The sequence below is a fragment of the Elephas maximus genome, chromosome 12, assembly GCF_024166365.1.
Source record: "Elephas maximus indicus isolate mEleMax1 chromosome 12, mEleMax1 primary haplotype, whole genome shotgun sequence".
NCBI lineage: Eukaryota > Metazoa > Chordata > Mammalia > Proboscidea > Elephantidae > Elephas > Elephas maximus.
The window spans coordinates 88,926,651-88,939,619 of record NC_064830.1 but is presented as its reverse complement, the minus strand read 5'-3'; the positions used below and the strand labels follow the sequence as shown (position 1 = coordinate 88,939,619).

At 39.2% G+C, this 12,969-nt stretch overlaps 1 protein-coding gene across 1 annotated transcript in view; it reads left to right on the top strand.

The window, feature by feature from the left end:
* Positions 1-12,969, top strand: part of LOC126086739 (eukaryotic translation initiation factor 3 subunit C) — a 30,438-nt gene that overhangs the window by 3,492 nt on the left and 13,977 nt on the right. The window contains exon 8 of the mRNA XM_049903343.1: positions 112-239. Coding sequence (XP_049759300.1) covers positions 112-239 — 128 coding nt within the window. The remainder of the gene's footprint in view (positions 1-111; positions 240-12,969) is intronic.

Below are 12,969 nucleotides of genomic sequence, written 5' to 3'. Positions count from 1 at the left end.
TTCCAGCTCTTGACATCCTGATATCATGAATAACCACTCTTCTGCTCCTGAATATCCTTAGAACTAGTCAAGTCTCCCTGTCTTCCTGCTGATCCTCTCTTTTTCTCTGAGGATGAAGATGAGGACTCAGAAGATTCAGAAGATGATGAAGACTGGGACACAGGTTCCACATCTTCTGATTCAGACTCAGAGGAGGAAGAAGGGAAACAGGCTGCGCCAGCCTCAAGATTCCTTAAAAAGTAAGAAAACTGGTGGGACCTATGGCTATAGTAGAAAGGGTGAAAGGTCATTAATTATTTTGAGAGTTGTTACTGTTTCTGTGGAGTTTTTTTAGTTTGTAGAGGCCAACTGCTCCCATTTTACAGGATCTCAGTTGAGTAATTATTAGCGAAGGTCACGAAGTAAATGTGCCCTGGAGATGGGATTTGAAGGCTTCATAGCCCAAAATTTAACCGTGACTGTATTTACTGTGTGTGGACTGATTGTGAATCCCATTTTGGCAGCTGTTAGCTGGGTGGTACTGGACAAGTTACTTAACCTTTTTTGTCTTCAAATTTCTCATCTGTAAGGTAGGATGATACTCGGTAGCTGTGAGCTTTAGAGAGGTTATGCAGGAAAGGGGCTTAGCTCAGGACTGGCATGTAGTGAGTTCTCAGTGGTAGCTGCTACTGTTGTCACTTTTCCTGAGCAAGTTTTAAAATAATAGTATATAGATTACAGCAGACCTTCCTGAAATTTACTGGGATAGTCACGGAATGGGAAGGATCCTGATTTGGTTTCTGGTCCCAGTCCTTAGTCCTTTAGTAGTGTGTGACTTTGGGTAAGTTACTTAACTTTTTTAGGTCTCAGTTTTCTCTTTTCAAGTAAAGGTGATATGTGCCCCTGTGCTCACAAAAACAGGGCTCTGTTAGTAGGCAGAACTACTGCTGTTCTTTGGGTTGCTTTTCAGCTGTCAGAAGTTCAAATTATGCTGCTTCAGGAGGTAGTGAGTTCCCTGACACTACAAAGGTCTAGGCGTAGAGTGAACAACCAACCACTTGATGGACATCTTGTTGTGAAATATTTTTCACCAAGTGTTCCAGGGAACACTATGATACAGTCTGGGAAGGACTGCATATTGTATCCCCTTTTTGGAGTTCTGCATTAGAATTTGAAAAGTTCCACCAAAAATAGGTTTGCTTAACTTAGTTTTATTAACTGTTTTCTTAAACTTGCTTGATCATGAAATTCTTCTTTTTTTTAAACCTGTTGACACTCTATAGAACTGTCAGCCTTATTGGTTCAGATCTTTTGTATCTACTTTATAATGTGGTCTTTCAATAATTGTGCATATAAGTGTCTCACCTTTGGGCTATCATACATACTATATAAAGGTTCTTAACTGAGAGAACAAGTGAGAACTTTAAATATTTGATATCACTAGAAAAGAAAACTATAGATCAGTATTTTTATGAATACAGACACAAAGATCCTTAGCAAAATGCTAGCAAATGGTATCTACAACATATAAAAAGAAGTATACATCGTGACCAAGTAGGATTTATTGTAGAAACGTAAGATTGATTTAATATGCAAAACGAATTAATGTAAAACACTGTTTCAGTAGCTTAAAGGACAAAAACCAAATGATCATCTCAATAGATGCAGAAAAAGCCTTTGAAAAAGCCAACACCCTTTCATGATAAAAGCACTCAGCAAACTAGGAATAGGGGGAGCTTTCTCAACCTAATAAAGGGTACCTATAAAAAGGCCGCAGCTAACATAATGATGAAACACTAAAAACATTCCGTCTAAGATGAGGAACAAGGCAAGAATGTTAGTTTTTGTCATTTCTGTTCAGCATTGTACTGGAGGTTCTCACCAGGGCAGTTAAGCAAAAAGATAAAATATAAGGCGGATATCGAGATTGGGAAGGAAAAAGTAAAACTGTATACAGAGAAGATGTGATCATATATAGGAAATGCTAAGGAATCCCCAAAAACCTCTTAAACTAATAAACGAGGTCAGCAAGGTCCAAGACACAAGATCAATATACAAAGATCAGTTGTATTTCTATACTTTAGCCATCAACAATCCGAAAATAAAAGAAAAATAATTCCGTTTACAATAGCATCAAAAGCAGTAAAATAGAAGTTTAACGAAATGCAAAACTTTTACTCTAAAGGCTACAAAACGTTGTTGGAAGAAGATAAAGATCTAAATAAATGGAAAGACAACACATGTTTGTAGATTGGAAGACTTAATATTGTTAAGATGACAATACTTTCCAAATTGATCTGTAGGTTCAACTCAGTCCCTATCAAAATCTGCTTGGCTTCTTTGTAGAAATGGACAAGCTGATTTTGAAACTTAGATGGGGATGCAAGGAACCCAGAAAAGTCAAAACAGTCTTGGAAAAGAAGAACAAAATTGGAGGGCTTACATGTAGTTCACAATTTTAAAAACTTACTACGAAGTTAATAGTAATCAAGATAGGATCAATAAAAATGAATTAAGAGTCCAGAAATAATACCTCACGTTACGGTCAGTTGATTTTCATCAAGATGCCAGGACAATTCAATGACAAAATAATAGCTTTTTCAGCAAATGGTACTGGTACAACTTGATGCCCATAAGCAAAAGAATAAAATTGGACCCTACCTCATATCACAAAAAATTAATTCAACATTGATAAAATATCTAAACGTTAGATGTAAGACCTTAAAAAGTTCTTAGAAAACATAGTTTTAAATCTTCATTATCTTAGAGTAAGCAGTGGTTTCTTAGGTATTGTAAAAATGACATGGCGGAAGCATCTGACCACCTCTCTCCCACTTTTTTACCAACGCTGACACCAGCTGTCCTTCCTACAGCACTCTGTTTCTCTGCTGGGTTTGATAATTGTTGCAGTGGCCACACAGAACTCAACAGATCATACTCACAGTTATGGAGTTTATTAATGCGGGGCTGTGAATTACTTCATATACCCCTTCTAGTCATAGTCTTTGTGATTTCCACACAGTGTTGGGGTGCGACCGTGCAAATAAGGTGTATGGAACCCTAACAAAGGGATTGGTCAGTTTTGCCATCCCGCTAGACTTAAAATGACCCATCCCAGAGTTGGGAAGAGAAGATCTCACCACCAGGGAGCCAGTAGAGTACGCCTTTGGACCCAGGATCCCTGTGCTGAGAAGTTCTTGGAACAAGAAGACCGACAGAGCCGTAACACTGAAGATGGTAAGAAGTGGCAGGAGAAAAATGGCGGCATCTGAAGCAGGAGCCAGCAGGAGATGATATGTTGGGCTTTCCCGCCCATGGAATGAGAAAGCTGAGCGCCTTCAGGCAGGAGGCTTGCTGGTGGTAGTAGGGTGCCTCCAGGTACTTGGTGGAGCTAGAGTTGAGTGCCTTTGGGCTGAGGCTTACTGGTGGAGTGGGATACCTCTGGGTCCTTATCATGAGAGCTAAAAGAACTTTGTAACACTTGCCCGAGCAGGGCAGAGGCCTGGCTGAGGGACTGAGGGCCAGAGAGAGACCTGCCTATGGGCAGGGCTAAGAAGAGGCTGTCCTGATGGAAGAACTGAATCCTGAGTGTTTCTGAACCTGAACTGTAACCTATTACTTTGCTAATAAACCCCATAACTGTGAGTATGGTCTGTGAGTTCTTTGTGGCCATCGCAACAAATTAATCAAACCCAGCAGAGAAGTAGAGAGTGCTGTGGGTGGGACAGTTGGTGTCAGAAATTGGTAAAAAGGTTGGAGAGAGGAGGTATGTCTTACCTCTACCTCATAGGAATCAGCCTTGGGCTGTTAATCTTGGTTCTCCTTCCCCCTTGTGAAGTTAGACCAGGAGATCAGATGCCCCTGCGACACCATTCTTACAGTTAGGGAAGTAACAGGTTATGATTCAGGATCAGAAACAACTCAGGATACGGTTCTTAGAGTAGGACAGCCTCTTCTCACCCATACCCACAGGTAGGCCTCACTCAGGCTCTTGGCCTCATGGCCCCTTTGCCTGGCCTCTGCCCTGCTCAAGCGTTACAGAGCTCTTCAGCTATACCAGTAAGTGCCTAGAGGCACCCCACTAATAACCCTCGGCCCGAAGGTGCTCAGTTCTCTGTCTCTGCGGGTCTGCGAACCTAGCTTCACCAACAAGTGCCTGGAAACACCCTACTCTATCATCAAGCCATCTGCCTGAATGCACTCATCTCTTGCTCTGTGGGCCAGCAAGACTAGCTCTGCTAAGTACCTGGTGGCACCCCACTCCACCAGCAAGCCACCAGCCCAAAGACACTCAGCTTTCTCACTCTTTGAGCCAGGAAGCCCACCACACTGTCTCCTGCCAGTCTCCTGGTTCTGTTGCTACCATTTCTCTATGGCTGCATCTTACTGTCTCCAGTTTTACAGTGCTCTCACTCTTGTCCCCTGAATCTAGGAGGTTGTCAGCATGGGGATCCCAGGTCCAAAGGATGCGTCCCACTCTATTTCTTCTTTTTTGGTGGCAGTGAGGGTCCCCCTGTCTGCCTCGAGATGGCTCATTTTAAGCCTCCTGGGATGACAAAACTGGCCAGTCCACTTGTTGGGGTTCCATATACCTTATTTGCATGGTCTCTACCACAAGAGTGCCATGTACCTTATTTGCATTAGTAGCCAGCTATCCAGTTCTATTGGTGGTCCATAATCACCTTATTTGCATAGCCCCACCCAGTCATTTGGTGGGAGGTACAAGACCATGGCAAGAAACGCCAAATAAAAGCCATCTATTGTGTGAGCAAAATGCATGAGCAACCAAAACAAAAAATAGACAAATTGGACTTCATTGATGGACACCACCAAGAAAATGAAAAGGAACAATAAAAATTTTAAAAAGTGGTAAGATAACCCACAGAATGTGAGAAAATATTTAAAGACAATTAAAAACTGGACAAAGTATCTCAGACATTTCTCCAAAGAAGTTATACGTATTGCCATTAAGTACGTGAAAAGATGTTCAACATCATTAGCCACAGAAAAATGCAAACCAGAGCCACAATGAAACACCCACTAGGGTAGTTAGAATCAAAAAGACAATGTTGGTAAGTGTGTGGAGAAATTGGAACCCTCATAGCTGGTGGAAATGTAAAATGGTGTAGCTATTTTTTAAAACAGCCTGATAGATAACCTGAAAGTTAAACATAGTTACCATGTGATCCAGCAGTTCCACTCTTAGCTATAAATCCAAGAGAAATGAAAGCATATGTCTAGATCAAAATTTGTTCATGAGTGTATAGCAGCATTATTCATAATAGCCGAAAGATGGAAACAACCCAGATGCCCATCAATGTGTTTGATCATAATGGGTGGGTAAATAGAATGTAGCATATCCATACAGTTCAATATTATTTGGCAATAAAAAGGCGCTGATGAAGAGTGAGCTAATTATATCAGGTGGACACTTGAGATTGTGTTGGCAACTCTTGTCTGGAGCGGGGATGGGAGGATAGAGAGAGAGGGAAGCAGGCAAAATTGTCAAGAAAGGAGAGACTGAAAGGGCTGACTCGGGGAGAGCAAGTGGGAGTAGGGAGTGAGATGTATGTAAACTTATATGTGACAGACTGATTGGATTTGTAAACGTTCACTTGAAGCTTAATAAAAGTTATTAAAAAAAAAAATTTTATTGCAAATTTTCAATTTGATCAGGTTATGTCAAGGGTTCCAAGGTATGTATTTTACTATTTTACTAAAGTCATGAAGAATGTTGCAGCATTAGACATCATCTGGGTCAGGTAACCCAAATTCAGATGACCACGGAAGCTAGGCAAATTGCATAAGTGAATAAAGCAGTCTGGGTGTGAGAAAAATTTGTATAAAAAAAAAAAAAAAGAAGAAATGAAGTGCTGATACATGCTACTATATGCAAACAAGCCAAGCACAGAAGACCATGTGTTTTATGATTCCATTTATTTGAACTGTCCAGAATAGGCAAATCCACAGACAGGAGGTAGATTAGTGGTTACCTAGGACTGGCAGTTTTGGGGAAATGGGTGACTGCTAATGAATATGACATTTCTTTTTGAAATGATGAAAATGTTCTAAAATTGATGGTGATGGTTGCACAGTTGTGAATATACATTGAAAAAAAAGAACTGTACACTTTAACTGGGTGAATTGTATGGTATATAACTATCTTAATAAAGCTATTTACTAAAATAAAAATGTAGGAAAAAAATCCAACATATATGCAATTTGAATCACACAATCATATAGTCTACTATGCTGGGAATGGCAGCTTGAAGAGGAATGGTGTTGTATTCATCGTTACAAAGAATGTTTCAAGATCTACCCTGAAGTACAATGCTGTCAGTGGTAGGATAATATCCATACGCCTACAAGGAAGACCAGTTAATACGATTATTATTCAGATTTACCACCAACCACTAGGGCCAAAGATGAAGACATAGAGGATTTTTATCAGCTGCTGTAGTCTGAAATTGATTGAACATGCAATCAAGATGCATTGATAATTACTGGCGATTGGGATGTGAAAGTTGGAAACAAAGGATCAATAGTTGGAAAATATGGCCTTGGTGATAGAAACAATGCTGGAGATCGAATGATAGAATTTTGCAAGACCGACCACTTCTTCATTGCACATACCTTCTTTCACCAACACAAACAGCGGCTGTACACATGGACCTTGCCAGATGGAACACACAGAAATCAAATCGACTACATCTGTGGAAAGAGACAATGGAAAAGCTCAATATCATCAGTCAGAACAAGGCCAGGGGCCGACTGTGGAACAGACCATCAATTGTTCATATGCAAATGGAAGCTGAAATTGAAGAAAATCAGAGCAAGTCCATGAGAGCCAAAATATGACCTTGAGTAATCCCACCTGAATTTAGAGACCATCCGAAGAATAGATTTGACACATTGAACACTAGTGACCGAAGTCCAGACGAGTTGTGGAATGACATCAAGGACATCATACGTGAAGAAAGCAAGAGATCATTGAAAAGACAGAAAAGAAAGAATAGACCAAGATGGATGTCAAAGGAGACTCTGAAACTTGCTGTCGAACGTCAGGCAGCTAAAGCAAAAGGAAGAATTGATGAAGTAAAAGCACCAAACAGAAGATTTCAAAGGGCGTCTCGAGAAGACCAAGTATTATAATGACACATGCAAAGAGCTGGAGATGGAAAACCAAAAGGGAAGAACACGCTCGGTGTTTCTGAAGGTGAAAGAACTGAAGATAAAATTCAAGCCTTGAGTTGTAATAGTGAAGGATTCTATGGGGAAAATATTAAGTGATGCAGGAGGCATCAAAGGAAGACGGAAGGAATACACAGAGTCATTATACCAAAAAGAATTAGTCGATGTTCAACCATTTCAAGAGGTGGCATATGGTCAGGAACCGATGGTACTGAAGGAAGAAGTCCAAGCTGTTCTAAGGCATTTGCGAAAAACAAGGCTTTAGGAATTGATGGAATATCAATTGAGATGTTTCAACAAACTGATGCAGCACTAGAAGTGCTCACTTGTCTGTGCCAAGAAATATGGAAGACAGCTTCCTGGCCAACTGACTGGAAGAGATCCATATTTATGCCTATTCCCAAGAAACGTGATCCAACTGAATTTGGAAATTATAGAACAATATCATTAATATTACACGCAAGCAAAATTTTGCTGAAGATCATTCAAAAACAGCACAGCAGTATATTGACAGGGAACTGACAGAAATTCAGGCCGGTTTCAGAAGAGGACGTGGAACCAGGGATATCATTGCTGATGTCAGGTGGATCCTGGCTGAAAGAGAATACCAGAAGGATGTTTACCTGTGGTTTTTTGACTATGCAAAGACATTCGACTGTGTGGGTCAGAACAAATTATGGATAACATTGCGAAGAATGGGAATTCCAGAACACTTAACTGTGCTTTACGTAGATCAAGAGGCAGTTGTTTGGACAGAACAAGGGGATACTGATTGGTTTAAAGTCAGGAAAGGTGTGTGTCAGGGTTACATCCTTTCACCATACCTGTTCAATCTGTATGCTGAGCAAATAATCCAAGAAGCTGGACTATATGAAGAAGAACGGGGCATCAGGATTGGAGGAAGACTCATTCACAACCTGCGTTATGCAGGTGACACAACCTTGCTTGCTGAAAGTGAAAAGGACTTGAAGCACTTACTAATGAAGATCAAAGACCACAGCCTTCAGTATGGATTGCACCTCAACATAAGAAAACAAAAATCCTCACAGCCGGAGCAATGAGCAACATCATGATAAATGGAGAAATGATTGAAGTTGTCAAGGATTTCATTTTACTTGGATCCACGATCAACAGCCATGGGAGCAGCACTCAAGAAATCAAACGACGCATTGCATTGGGTAAATCTGCTGCAAGTGACCTCTTTAAAAGTGTTGAGGAGCAAAGACGTCACCTTGAAGACTAAGGTGCGCCTGACTCAAGCCATGGTATTTTCAATAGCATCATATGCATGTGAAAGCTGGACAATGAATAAGGAAAACAGAAGACAAATTGACGCCTTTGAATTGTGGCGTTGGTGAAGAATATTGAATATCCCATGGACTGCCAAAAGAGTAAACAAATCTGTCTTAGAAAAAGTACAACCAGAATGCTCCTTAGAAGCAAAGATGGTGAGACTGTGTCTTCCATACTTTGGACATGTTGTGAGGAGGGATCAGTCCCTGGAGAAGGACATCATGCTTGGGAGAGTACAGGGTCAGCGGAAAAGAGGAAGACCCTCAGCGAGGTGGATTGGCATTGGCACTGGCTGCAACAATGAGCCCAAGCATAACAATTGTGAGGATGGCTCAGGACCGGGCAGTGTTTCGTTCTGCTGTGCATAGGGTCGCTATGAGTCGAAACCGACTCGATGGCACCTAACAACAACAACATAGTTCACCAAATTTGGGCTTGCTTTTAAATTTGCATAAAGGTTTCTTTTTATTCTTTATAGGTTATTGGAGGCCTGTCCTCCACAGTGATGGTGTTGGTGTTTTCTCCCTGTAATTGATCAGTTTTTGCTTTAAGTATCTCATAGCTAATGGTTTAGATGCTTGCAGTGTTAGAATCTTCCTCATGTATGAAGCCACTTTAATCATAATGTAAGAATTCTCTTGTCCCTTAAAATGCTTTTTGTGTTGGTATCTAGTTTGCCTGATATTAATAGTTATTCCAGCTTTCTTTTGGTTAATACCTTTTCCTGTCCTTTTATTTTGAACCTTTTCATGTTCTTATGTTTAGGGGTGTCTCAAACACAGCTGGATTTTTTTTTTTTTTCGTTCTTTTAAAACCTTATATGATGAGCTCTGCTTTATGTCTGGCAAATTAGTTTATTTATATTGTGATTATTAACATATTTGCACTTAATTTTTTCATCTTATGTGCCTTTTATTTATCTTCTGCTTTTTTATTTTTCATGTTAATAGCTTTATTGAAATATAATTGACATATACAGTAAACTACATATATCTAAAGTATACAGTTTGGTAAGTTTTGACATACCATTACACATATGAAACCATCACCATAGTCAAAATAATGCCCCTTTTGTAAACCTTCCCTCCTGCCCCTTCCCAGACAACCATTGATTAACTTTCTATCCTTAGATAAGTTTTCTTGACTTTTAAATAGACGGAATCGTACAGTATGTAATTTTTGGTGGAGCCTGGTTTCTTTCACTTAGCATAATTACTTTGAGATTAATCTTCTGTTTTTTTATTTCTCACCTTTTGGGGGGAAGTAATTTTGGATTATATTCTTTTTTCCTCTTACTCAATTTGTTCCGCTAGTTTAGAGATTACCCTTGAAAAAAATTTTCTAAACATTTGAAATTTTGCCTTGGATACCTAAAACTTTAAAAAAAAAAAAAAGTCTTAAGTTTTGTAAACCAGTGTTTTGAGGTAAGTTCTTTGAGGAAATCACATTGGAATTTCAGGCGTTGCAGATTCGGTTGACCATATGATCCTCAGAGCCCTTTGAGGCCACTGAGAGTTTGTGGCTTCTTAGTGTCAAAGAATAATTCAGAAATACTCTTACTGGTATACAAGGGAGACCAATTTTTAGATCAATTTCCAACCAAGGCAAAAGCAGGACTTATATACAAGAATAAGGGAAAAATCACAGGCAGTGTGAGAACAGTGAGTTTTGTTTGAATATTTTTGATATAAACTCATTAGCTATTCTTGAGTAAGGTAACCAGGGCTAGTGTCCATTGTCAGTGGATTTCTAGAAAACATGACAGGCTGTTCTGTAATGTCTGCTTGTATCCATGTTTAGCATCTCCATATTAAGCCAGTCTACCCTGTCCATTTTCAGCCCTCATCTTTTGGTCAAAACAAGCTCATTAAAAGGAGTGGGTTTGATCTTGAGAGCGTCAGTGTCTAATGTGGGGTTAATGGCTGTCTAGCAACATTAAAGCACCTGGATATTAGGTAGTGGATTTGGGCAGAATCTCTGAAGACAGTCACAGGTATTATAAAAAAATATTTAAAACTTATATTGTATTTAATTTTGTAACCAGGCTTAACCTATCAGGGAGAATATCTTTAAGAATGAGTTTAGTGAACTTTAATCAAATGGCTTTTTTCTTAATTGGTTTATTTTTTCAAAATTATTTACCTAGGTACAATAAGATGTTAGTTACTGTACAGATTTTGTCTTGACTAGCCGGTAGTTGAGGGCAGATTTATTTAGGATTAGTTTTTAGCTAAGGAATTGACAGTAGTTTGGGACTAAAAAATTTAAACTGTTTTGTTATTTGGACCATATCAGAGGTAAATTGCAGGTTACAAATTTAGGAACTTAGAGTTGAGGTAGAAATTCTTGGACAAACTAGTTTAGTGTCTTGTACCCTTCCTGAGGAAATGCTGGTGGCATAGTGGTTAAGTGCTACAGCTGCTAACCAAAGGGTCGGCAGTTTGAATTCGCCAGGCGCTCCTTGGAAACTCTATGGGGCAGTTCTCCTCTGTCCTGTAGGGTCGCTATGAGTCAGAATCGACTGGATGGCAGTGGGTTTGGTTTTGGTTTTTGGTTTTTATGCTTCCTGATAAATTACCAATGTTGGACTCTTAATCAGGTATGGGCAACTTAGATTTTTGTTTTGAAACATGGATAATGTTTAACTGTTGAAAATATTAGCAGTGGAGAAAAGGGGGAAAAAGATCAAAATGAAAGAATAAAAGAAGAGGAAGACATAATGAAGTGTAAATCAATTGTCTCAACTATGGATCTTGACCTGAAGATCTTTGGAGAAAGCTCTACATGTCACAAATGACCTATGGAATCTGGCAGAGATCCTGTCTACTTTAAGGCGTTATCTGCTTCTGGAGGACTCTCTTTGTGCTCCTCAGAATAGATCTCTAGTGGGACTGTATGTCCAAGTTGTTCTGTCTTAAGCAGGGTGTGTGTCCAGAATCTTAAGATTAGTAATTGTGGTTAAGAGTTCATGGATTGGAAAAAAAAAAAGAGTTCATGGATTGTTCCTTTTCAGTGTCATTTTATGCCTAACTTTTGCTTAAGGTGTCTCTGTCACTATTAGTCAGAATCGACTAGACGGCAGCGGGTTTGGTTTGCTTAAGGTATCTCTTAATATCTTTAGTTTCCTAGCTATGTGTTTAGTAGAGAAGTATCTGGTGAAGTCCTTTTGAAAATGTAGCTTTTATTTGTTGGGTATGTAACTGACAGTACAAGCATTGCTTTCTGATATTTTCTAATAAGTTGTGAATGTACCAAGGTGTTAGCTATCTTAAGAGAAGTCAAGCCAATCCTCAGGTTTTTCCGTTAAAATTTCATTGTGCTTTCGAGTTGCAGAGCTTAATGTGCTTAGGGCTAGGAGTAAAACGTGAGGCCTAGGAAGATTCAGTTCTTTTGAAGTTGACAGCATTGATTTTAAGATAGCATTACCTTGTTTTATCTTCTTAGAGTTTTGAAGATGAAGTGGATCAAGAAGTTTCCATTTAGTGAACATACTTTGCATATTTACAAAGTATTTTACCTGTAAAGTGAGCTTTTACCATCAGTAATGAAGGTAAAGGAGAAAAAAAGTCCATAAACTTTTATTAAGACTTAGGACATTAGCCTTTGAGCAAGGGGAAAAAATTAGTTCAACTACCATATTTACAAATTATCACTAAAATATTCAAGTTTCAATAAAATGCAATTATAAATGTTTAAGTGGTGGCTTATGAGAATTATAAATAAGAATTGAAATATCTGTTGAGTCTTTCTGCAGAGATTTTTCACCAGCATTTATGGAAAGTTTGAAATAATTTGTTCCTGTTATTTGGGCTGTATTTGGTTACCAAACTCATTGCCGTCAATTCCAAATCATAGTGACCCTGTAGGACAAAGTAGAACTGCCCTGTAGTGTTGCCAAGGCTGTAATCTTAAAAGAAGCATACTGCCATATCTTTCTCCCACAGAATGGCTGGTGGGTTTGAACTGCCAGGTAGTTAGCCACTGATCCACCAAAACAAAACCAAAAAACCAAACCCACTGCCGTCAAGTCGGTTCCAACTTACAGCGACTCTATAGAACAGAGTAGAACTGCCCCATAGGGTTTCCAAGGAGTGGCTGGTGGATTCTACCTGTAGACTTTTTGCTTAGCAGCCAGGCTTTTAACCACTGGGCTACTAGGGCTCCTTACATTTTGTTACATAAGTATTCAAATCTAGAGGTAGTTCCTGGCAACATCAAGTGACCTAAGATGGTTTTTAGAAAGTAATAATTTCTTCCTCTCTTGTGGGGACACTTTGCTGTGTTGCACAGTTTTTTTAAATTCTGATTTTAGGTGAATCAACTGTCATGAGAAGAGAAGAGAGAAAAAAAAGCACAGTCTGGGAACAATAATTTTTTTGTGTGCAGTTTTTCTTTTTTTGTAAATTAGTTTGTGACTGGTAAAAATGTCAGTCTGGATGGGCCAACTAGTATCAAAGAAAAACAATTTTAGTTGCTTATGGATTTTCTGGAAAACCTTGGGGAGTT